The sequence below is a fragment of the Dermochelys coriacea genome, chromosome 1, assembly GCF_009764565.3.
Source record: "Dermochelys coriacea isolate rDerCor1 chromosome 1, rDerCor1.pri.v4, whole genome shotgun sequence".
NCBI classification, from domain to species: Eukaryota; Metazoa; Chordata; order Testudines; family Dermochelyidae; genus Dermochelys; species Dermochelys coriacea.
The window spans coordinates 348,906,676-348,917,039 of NC_050068.2; the positions used below are offsets into that span (position 1 = coordinate 348,906,676).

The following is a 10,364-nucleotide window of genomic DNA, read 5'->3' on the forward strand; positions in this document are numbered from 1 at the left end:
TTGTTCATACTCCGACCTATTCATGATGATGACAGCACCTCCTTTGTCAGCCTTTTTGATTATGATGTCAGAGTTGAAATGACTGCCTAGGAAGGAGTACTGCAGAAAAGGATCTCAGGGTGATAGTGGATAACAAACTAAATATGTGTCGACAAGAGAATACTATCACCAAAAAGGAAACGTCATTCTGGGAGAGTTGTAAGTAAAATATGAGAAGTAATTCCTCTACTCTACTTGTCACTGATAAGACCTCAGTGGGACTATTGTCGGAAAGATGTGCACAAATTGCAGAAAGTCCAGAGAAGAGCAACAAAAATGATTAAAGATCTAGAAAACATGACCTACGAGGAAAGATTGGGGAAAAAAGGGTTTGTTTCGTCTGGAGAAGAGAAGACGACTGAAGGGGGACATAAGTATGAAAAAGATTATAAAAAGGAGGGTGATAAAGTTTAACCACTGAGGACAGGACAAGAAAAAATAGACTTAAATTGCAACAAGGGAGATTTAAGTTGGACATTAGAAAAAACTTCCTCGTTATGAGGGTAGTTGAGCACTGGGGACAAATTACATAGGAAGGTTGTGGAATATCCATCAATGGAGGTTTTTAAGAACAGGTTAGCCAAACACCTGTCAGGGATGGTGTAGATAATACTTAGTCCTGCCTCAGTGCAGCAGACTGGACTAGATGACCTATCAAGATCCTTTCCAGTCCTACATTCTGTGATTTGCTATGCCTTCAAAACTTTGTAATCAATTTATCTTACATACCATATGCATAAGAGTCATGCCTCCACTTTGAATACTCTGTCGTCTTACCAGTTTTGCATGACAACAATAAGATAGAACTAAACACTGCCATTCTGTGAAATCCCTCTTTGTAATGGTATTTAAAAAAAGTCTTGGACACACTGGAATTGATGCAATGGATTCTAGCAACTTCTTTGCTCTGGAAAATTAAGTACTGTGAATACATAATTTATCGCCTCTTCCCTTTACCTCCTTGGTTTTTTTAGTTATGAAAGCATAAAATATCTGCTTGATGTGTGTGTTGGGGATTGTTCCTAGGACTGACACCTGGTACAAGGTTCTCAGTCTGCCATAATCCTTATGAAGTGCAAAACGCTTAAATAAAGATTCATAATGAAACATATAGTTGTCCATTGGTGCAACTATTGTGTATACACCTGGAAAATTTTTTGTTTAACCCAAGTACAGCTTTTCACTCTTCAGATATATAAACTTGTTAATGGCCATAGAGGTAAGAGAGCCATTTTCGTCTTTCCATCCTAGAATAAAGGAAATTGGGGGGGGGAGGGGTTTCCAAAGGCACAAAGAGCCAGTTAAGCATTCAGCTTCTATTGAAGGCAGTGGGATTTGAGTGCCTAACTCCCATTTGTGCCTTTTAAAAAAAAAAAAAAAATCAGGCTGGCACTTGATATTGGTGCATATTTTTAGTAAATGGTTAAATACTAACAGAGCTGTGAACGGGGTATAGATATAGCTGTTTTGCATTCCTTTGGGGCTAAAATATTTGAAGCAATGTTGGGTCGGTTTTGGTATGAAATTTGGATTTCAAACCTTTACACTAGACACTTGAAAATGTACTTCCCATGGTATCTACAGGGCCAGCAGAATGTACACTTCAGTGTCATCTTTCCTTAATGGATTGAAAAATGACTAGATCCTCCAGTGTAACATGAGTTTAACCCAAAAAGAGGGTTAATTGTTTAGACATGAAAGTTCCCTGGAAATTAAATTTCCAGAGGTTAAAATGAATGGCCATCCTGCTGATGGCTAGGCAATGGTAAATATCTATTTGAACTAAAGATGCCTCTCTGCTTTATAAGCTGTGGGCCTTGGGCCGGTGGAGCACTTCCTGAGGGTCCGTGAAATGGCGGGTGGTCACATGGCTCCTGTCCTTATTTTTACTTGCTAAATGTCATGGTGACAGCTAGGAGCTGTATCTAATTGCTTTCCTAATATTATTCCCCCACATAAGTAGTAGTGGTGGTGAACTCAGGGATGCTGTGGGGTTACAAATGGGAAGAGGTGTTCACAAGACTGTCTGAGGTGTGTGTGTGTGTGTGTGTGTGTGTGTGTGTGTGTGTGATCTCCAAAAATTTCAGAAGAGGAAGAGTGGGATCCCGTTGCTGGGGTGGGCTGAAAGGCTTATCTGGGCCAATACCACAACTTTTTTTATTGGAAGTTCAATTGATAAGCAAGACACTCACCAAAACTGGCACCCAAGGAGTTAAATGCTGCCTCGGAGCAGAACGTTCTTGTTAGTATACAAGATCCAGTTGCACAGGACCAGGGCCCTTCACTTGATCACATTATTGTATTCATAATACAGTTTCCAAAAGGGTAGGGAGCCGGACAGTCCGAATGTCTTCACGCTGCATGCAGTGTCACTGCACGCATTCTACGCTTCCTAGTGTTTACAGAACGGTTGTTATTGAGCAGTTCGTGCAAGTCCTCATGACACAAACTTCAGCAACCTCTCACAGGTGAACAATGCAAATTTAAACCATTAGAGAGAAGCTGCTTGTCATTAGAAATCAGCATGTGCCTCCATATGAGTTTGAAAGCCCCTTTTAGCCATTTGGCTCAAGTACTTTAAATGCAGAGTGTCCCTGTAGTTCAACAACGCTTCAGAGTCTATTCTTGTAGCAGGTATTAAAGCGTCTAGTGGCCTAATTCCATAGCCTCAATTCCAGAAACCTTGGCTTCTTGCAACTTAGCCAGCTGGTGCCTGTATAGACAATTAACTATTTGAAGAGTTTGATGTACTGTGGGTAGCTGTACATCATGCTAGAAATAAGCACCTGCAGAAATTTGGAGGCAGTGGGAAGAAAGGTGTTGCCAAAGATTTAACATCCAGCTTAACATTCTCTTCTGCTGAACTGAAAGATACAAGTAGCTTATCAAAGTTACTTAAGAAACAAAACTAGCTTTTTAAATGCAAGTTTCTATGGTCATGTGTGTTTGGCACCTTCATTACAAGTGACATCCCACGGTTTCATAAGCACATCTGTCTCTTGGTATGACATGAAACAAAGGATTGCCAATTAGCCATGATTTGGGCCGGTGGAAGGGAAAATACATTGTGCAAGACTAATCCTCCCTCCTTTCTGACCCATGAAACTGAGTTAAGGAAAAGAGCAACACTTTCAAGTCCTTTTAGGTTGGAATTTCCTGATACAAATTGGAATTCATTAACATCTCCTATTGTGGGAGCTAGACATCATTAAGCATAAAGGAACGGATGCTGCTTCAAAAAAATCTGTTTGGGGGCTTAGAAGCAAGCCATCTGGCCTTTTGCTCATGTCCATCCTGTGAAAACTGCCAGATTAGCAACTGAAATCTAACCACAGAGCAGGTACAGCATAAGAAAAGTTCACCTCACCTTGCTCATGTACCTCGCTCCCAAACTAGAGGGATGGACCAGACTTAGCTCAGTTTACATAACTGTTCACCTAGATGGTATCATGTTTTCCCAGTGCCTAGTTGAGAACAGGATTTGAGAGCAAGCTGTCTGAAGTTCAATGCAGACAAGACATACAGTATGTTAATACTGCAAAGAAAAACCCACGACACCAGGTCTCAGAGCATGTGTCAATTGACTCAGGCTTGTGGGGTCAGGTTGCAGGGCCAAAAATAGCAGTGTAGGCAGTCATGTTCAGGTGGAAGGCTGGGTTCCAGGACTCTACCTCCTTGCCTGGCTTCAGAGCCCAGGCTCCAGCCCAAGAAGGAACATCTATGCTGCTATTTTTAGCCATTCTGCCTGAGCCCCATGTCAATTGACCCAAGCTCTGAGGCTCAGTGCCACAGATTTTTTCTTTGCAGTGAAGATCTACCCAAAGATCCTGGGTTGGAGGAATTATCTGATTTTACTTTCATCCCTGCATGTACACCCTTTTTCAAGAGGTTTGCAAATTCGGGACATGGCTGCTCTTGGAATGTCAGGTAGTGTCAGCCAAGAGCCTCCTCTATAGGCACGTGTAGTAAGGTGATTGTGACCCTTATATCTGGACATAGTCGCAATAATCCAGCTCTAAACTGGATTACTACTGTACATTATGCATGGGGCTACCCTAGAAAATTGCACAGGCCACAGCTTGCACAAAATGCATTTGCCTTCAAGAATCCTATTTAAACCAGTTTTGTGACCTCTGCTGGCTCCATAATTGCTTTTGATTGTAATGCTAGGTGTTGATCTAGATAACTAGAGCCCTGCATGGTTTGGGTCTTGGCTTTGAAGCCTCATCTCTTTCTAGGAGCCACTGCAGTAGCTGAGATTGACTGGGGTGCTTGTGTTTAGAGCTCCTAGAATTAAATGTCTGGGAATTGATGGCTGGGAATTCCTGGGGAGAGCCCTCTGGAAATTTTTCTTTGCTCCTATCACTGCCCTTATCTGATACTAAAGCATAGTGCAAGGCTTGTCTCTTGCGGGATAGAGAGGTGGGATTGTTTTGTTTTATTTTTGGGAACACAAATATTTGTGTTAAAAGCAGTAAATCTTTATTCCTTTATTCTAGCCTTTTCTCCAACCTTCATCTTCTCTCATCTCTTTCTTTCTCTGGAAGTTATGCCAGTATCCTCGGTCTTTAATTCCGTAAAGCAGTGTTCTCAGACTTTTCCATAATGTGGGTTGTATCTTGACAAGGTCTCCAATTCTCCTTTCCCTTTGGTATTGTGCGCACTATATTGCCTCCCATTCACGATGGCATTGCCACACTGTGGTTCTTGCAATTGCTGATACATAAAATGAAAACGAAGTATTCAAGATACTGTATTATATGTTGCAAAGAGTCCTGTGGCACCTTGTAGACTAACAGACGTATTGGAGCATATGCTTTTGTGGGAGAATACCCACTTGTATTATAGGTCAGAAGGACAGACCAGTACAATAGCTCTCAGCCTTCCTACCTGATGACCAAGGATAGCTCTTGTAGAATGTCCGAGATTTTTCTTCCTTTCCAGGAGACCTGGGATCACTTCTGCTATGACTGTGAATGTTCACAGTATGCCCCTAACGGCATTGTGGGCCAGCTCTTATCTTGGGTTTCATGACAATGTAGGTTGTTGGGGTTTTTTGCTGACCTCTAGGTTGGATTTTCTCCTTTGATCACCTTAATATGAGATGAGTTTCCATTTTTATAGCAAATGGGTTCTGAACATGAGGCTTTTAAAGTGGTGTATGTGCAGAAGTAGAAAGGGCACTGGCTGTTTCTAACTCCAAGTCTAGTGTTCAGTATCCTAACTGTGTGTTATCAACATGTATGCCTCAGGACTTCCTGCATTGTCCTCCCTTTGATGCCTCTAATACTGGCTGTTGTCAGATGAGATTGACTTTTGGTCTAAACCAATATGGCAATCCCTATGTTAATTTATATAATCATTGTTTTATTGTCCATATATGGCACTATCCCACAGGCTGTTACATTACTTATTCAGCCATGTTCAGTACAAACCCATTTTTATAAATGGCTATGGGCATTGAACATATGCTGATTATACCCTTTTCTCTCCTCACATACAGAATACATTCAGAAATATGCAACAGAAGAAGCACTAAAAGAACAGGAAGAAGGTACCGGGGACAGCTCATCAGAGAGCTCCATGTCTGACTTCTCGGAAGATGAGGCCCAGGATATGGAATTGTAGTAGAAGAAGCAACCTGCTTTTCAGAGAGACTATTATTTCCTAACCATGAGAAGCAGACTATAATATTCATATTTAAACAAAGCAATTTTTTTTATTACTAAACAAGGTTTTTATGAATAATAGCATTGATATATATATCACCCTTTAGATCTTGATTTCTTGGTCATTTCTCAAACCCAAGGTATATAGCATATTCCCACATTCCATTTTGGTAGCAATATGCAGCCCGAATGCATGCATTCATAATTCCATTTGGCCAAGTCAACTTGTGTGCTACTGAACTGTCAGCTCAAACAGCTGCTCTGATAGGTAGGGACTTAAAGATTTCCTTTTTTATCAGTGGTTCCACAGCTACCACCTTGGATGATAAGATGGAACAGCGCTTTCTCAAAGTAAAAAGTCTAGGGGATAATGTGAGAACATTTTTAGATCAGACAGTGAAATAAGTTCTCCTTCAGGTCAAACTTGCTATCCTAGTTTATGTGGAGTTGCATTTAAAAAGTGCACGGAGTTATTCAGAGCATCAAAGCTTAAAAAAAAAATGACTTGGATTTTAAGTACACTTTTATATTGGACTTCTGCCCACCCTCTGAACTATAGGGACCTACAACCACTCATCTATTTGCTTTTGGGACTTTGGAAAGCATTCATCTGGACTTGACTCATTTTCTTGGTCTGGATTATGAGCTGTTCCCTTTTTTCAGGGGAAAAAACACAGTGCTATATGAACAGTGCTTTAATTTACCTGGAGCACGTACAAAGGCAAACTTTGTCATAGTTTTGAAACTGCTACCCTGTAATAGCTTCAAGCTTGCTTTCTTGCTTGAAGTATGATCAAACACCTTGCAAACTCTCTCCATCTCCTAAAAGAGGGTTTTCTGACCAGATGGACTAGCCTTGCTGAGAGCTTCAGACCCATGAAGATTGGCCCATTGGCCATAGTCCATGAATCCATTGGCACGTTCTTTCTCCCATTTTTGTTTTTCTGTTTTCCCTTCTGCAGCAGCTTGGTAGCCATCTGCATGTGTGTACAACAGACCAAACTAAAGTTTAACAAAGAAAAATGCTCTAGGAATATTTGAGATTAATAAAAATAAAAACCATAAATTGGGAAAACAAGCGAATAATATTTTCAAGAGTTCTTCTGAATGAAAAATGATTTCTTCTGGTGTATTTCAACATACAAAGTTTTTTTTTTTTTTTTTAATTTTGTATTTAATGGTAAGAGAACCTAATACAGTAAACGCCTACCTGGGTTGCCAGTGATACTTGAATTTGGATAATTGTGCATTTGAAATCCTAACTAAGATGGATTTTAAATCTGAATGTTACTTGCTGTATTCTTAGGGTTTTCTGAAAGGTTTGGATAGACAGACAGATACTTTAATATTTTTTTTGGTGGAACCTGCAGGACAGTATGTGGAATTCAACCCACACTGAGTGACTCTTGAACAGAGAATTTTGAATGACAGACTGGATTGAGTAAACACTTTTTTTCATTGTCCCACAAATGTTTTTCTTTTAGGAATGCCACCAGGATTTGAGTTGATGGGGTTGAAAGATGCAATCCTTTTTTAATCCATAAAGTACAATCAGTTTCCTTTTTTTAAACTATATGAAGTACAGTTTTGCTTTAGCATGATTATTTTCCTTAATAAAAATAACATACAAAGGGTTTACTTATTTTATGTTAATTACGGGCATGAAGCAAAAGGTTTTTCTCTAAAATCAGTAAGGACTGTGGTTAGTTACTGTTCTGAAGTTCTCTATCTAGCATTTGTGGCTTGTTGGAAGGGTAGTATTAACTATTTAACATGTAATGGCGTACTTTAACTCTTATCTAGCACGCTGTTTTCTCATTACTTTGGGGAGGGGGGCAGAACTGTGTTGGCACTGTTTAATTTGCTTACCTGCTGAACTAGCAGTTTGGTTGTGCTATAACCTTTAACTGTAGGTGCTAATTAGGGGTAGTCTAAGTGCTGGGTGGTGATATCAGTTTAAAAACAACAAAACAATAAAAATTTGTATTTTTTCAATATTGTATAAAAAATAGTGTTCTAATTACCTCTAATTTTTTTTCCAGGTAACTCTATTACTCTTCCCCCAGTCTATTCAATGACCAGGTTTAACACAGGGAACACTTTCATGCATCTCTCATTTGAAGAAGCCAGTTTTCTAATAAAAAGGTTTCCTGTCATAAGCTTCCAAAAGAATTCTAATTAGAGCTGCAAGTCTAAGGTAGACTCCTGGGAAAGTAAGCGCACGTTTTACCGCAGTGATTTCTAGGTGTGAAGATGCAGCTTGGCTTTTGTTGGTTGTCCAGGTTGCTCTGATTCCTCTGCACATTACTTTGTGCATACAGGCAGCCGAAGCAAGGTATTTGTGGGTCTAGATCTGGAACTTCTCCAGCAAGATGTTTCCTTGGATATTAATAGCGCTTTACACATGAAATCTATAGCCTTGCCTTCAGCATTTTGAAAAGATCATCATCTTGGTATATTCATGTTTGATCATTCTCCCCTGTAGTGATTGCAGCAGGAAAGGAAACCTACAGTAAATTGCCAAAATACCTGCAGTTCAAAGGAATATGGCCTAGTGTAAAACTATTGTAGGGAATAACTTCAAATGGATTTCCCTTCTTTCTAGACTGTAACAGCTGCTTATTGCCTCATTCTACCCCTTCTCCCATCTTTTACCTCCCTCCCCATCTCAAACAAGAACAGTCTGTAAATAAACTACACACCCCTAGTCTGGAAGAGAAAAGTGGAATCGTTTTGAAGCAGGATGCCCAGTGTTGGGGTTTTTTTTTTCAGTTCCAGTTTCTTTTGAAATGCTAATGTTCTTTTTCTGAAAGAACCACTGCCATTCTCTTCCCTGTTCAGATGACTGAATCTCAAAGCATCAGCCAGGTGGAAATTAACAAGCCTACTCGAACATGACTACGTTTGATCTACTGTATGTAGATTCATGCTCTCAATGAATTCCTGAATATGAAAGCTTGTTAGAAAATCTATTATGGTTGTTATGGAAGTAGGCTCTTCGGCTTCACGTCTGATAGCTTGTCACCTTGTTCTTGAGCTTTGTGTGACTTACATAAATTGAGAAATATCAAAGCTACCCCAGATCTGCAGAAGCGTCTCAAGAAGCTACATACATTGCCAACTAGGTTAATCTTGAATTTCATCAGACGTGTTTTCGAGACTCATTGAGGTTTCCAAGTGTATTTTCTTGGTTCATTTGACTTTCCATCATGACAATTTTAGACTTAAAAAATAATTAAGGAGGGGAGTCTTGGTGATAGCTAATCTTAAGGGATTGGCATCTTGATGTGAACTGAGTGGAATAATGCTTTGTAAATTAACTGGTAATGTGTAAACCCTCAGTCTGAGAGAAAATGGAAGTTAAATGCTCTTTCTGTTACCTCTGAAGTTCAAATTGGCCAATTAGGTTTATGGGAATACTAACTACATAGTCACTTCTGTAACTCCATGTTCGCCACCCCCCACGTATCTGCCTTCAGTGCACACAAACCAGGGAGATGGAGTCCCTTTTTCGCCCTAAGGGATGAAAAATGCTGCAACCTGTACTGCAGTTGGGTTGCCCTGGCTTTTTTTCCTCCTAGCAAGACTAATCACAGGGCATTCTGATATAAGTGGTAGCTCTCAGGTATGCAAGGACCCCCTCTCCACCCCCCCCCGACCTTTGATGTCAGAGCTATACCACACCATGCAGGGAGCATTGAGGAGTGGGCAGGGCTGTTGGTTTGTTTTTCTTTTGCTTCTTTCTGCTCATATGAATTCCGCTGGCACTTTAGCAGGAGCGTGTGCAGTGTGAGAAATGGCCATTATTTTACTGACTGTATTTGATATCTGTTGTGTGATACTTGAAGAGATAAAGGGTGTTTTCCCTTCATTTGCGTCTAAGCTTTTTTCTTTTATTTTCTTTTTTCCCTTTTTTCTTGCATTGTGATGATGTAGTGGGCATGCCTGTCACCATGACAAATGCCTCTTCTCTAAGAATATAACCTCTCAAATAGTTGTGTATAATTAAAGAACTGTAAACTTTTTTAAATAAAAGATGTATATACCTTGACACTTGACTGGTACTTGATCAGTAAGGTCTCAGTCTCATAGGCAGCATCTCCTGTGCCTCCTGTCTGATAAACCTCCAGCCCCTGAGATTCAACAGCAGCTGTTAACCAAACTGCCCATTATTTTGCCTTCAAAACCAGTTCAGGTTTTTTCTGTAGGAGATGCTTTGGTGGAAATGTATCCCATTGTATACGCAGAGTGTCTGACTGCAGTGTTTGGTATAACTAGGCTGTTATAAATCAGTTTGTTGAAAATAGCTGTACTATACCAGGTGCAGTAAAAGAACCTAATTAGACTAGTATAAATTGGTTTCTTTGGTTGTAGGCCCATTCGCAGATATGGTTTGTGAAACTTGCCTCTGGCCAACACTAGATGGCACTGTTTGCCACATTTTCCACAAAGTGCTATAGCAGATTTTAGTAAAGGGTGTTTCAACCAAAACTGCTGTAAATTCAAATTATGCCCTAAATGTGTTGGTAATGTGAGCAAGCAGATGAGCAGGCTTCTTCATCTTATTGGAATGGATGTTAAGTGAGCTCTTCTAGGAAAATACCTAGTGCATTATATTTACATAGATCATGCCAAGTACTTTATAAAATGTGAATT

General features: G+C 40.0%; 1 protein-coding gene across 4 annotated transcripts in view; it reads left to right on the top strand.

Annotated features, from left to right (window-relative positions):
* The window catches only part of UBE2H (ubiquitin conjugating enzyme E2 H), a 76,141-nt gene extending 66,382 nt beyond the window's left edge, over positions 1 to 9,759 (top strand). For 2 of the 4 annotated variants that reach the window (XR_005295730.2, XR_006276231.1), the window contains exons 7-8: positions 5,543 to 6,888; positions 7,751 to 9,759. Coding sequence is in view for 2 of the 4 variants with exons in the window: in XM_038422516.2 (XP_038278444.1) it covers positions 5,543 to 5,667 (125 nt within the window). In the remaining 2 variants the exon portion in view is untranslated. Of the gene's footprint in view, positions 1 to 5,542 lie in introns of all 4 variants that reach the window. The other 2 variants (XM_038422516.2, XM_043499452.1) reach the window with 1 other exon arrangement.
* Positions 9,760 to 10,364: the final 605 nt, after the last annotated feature.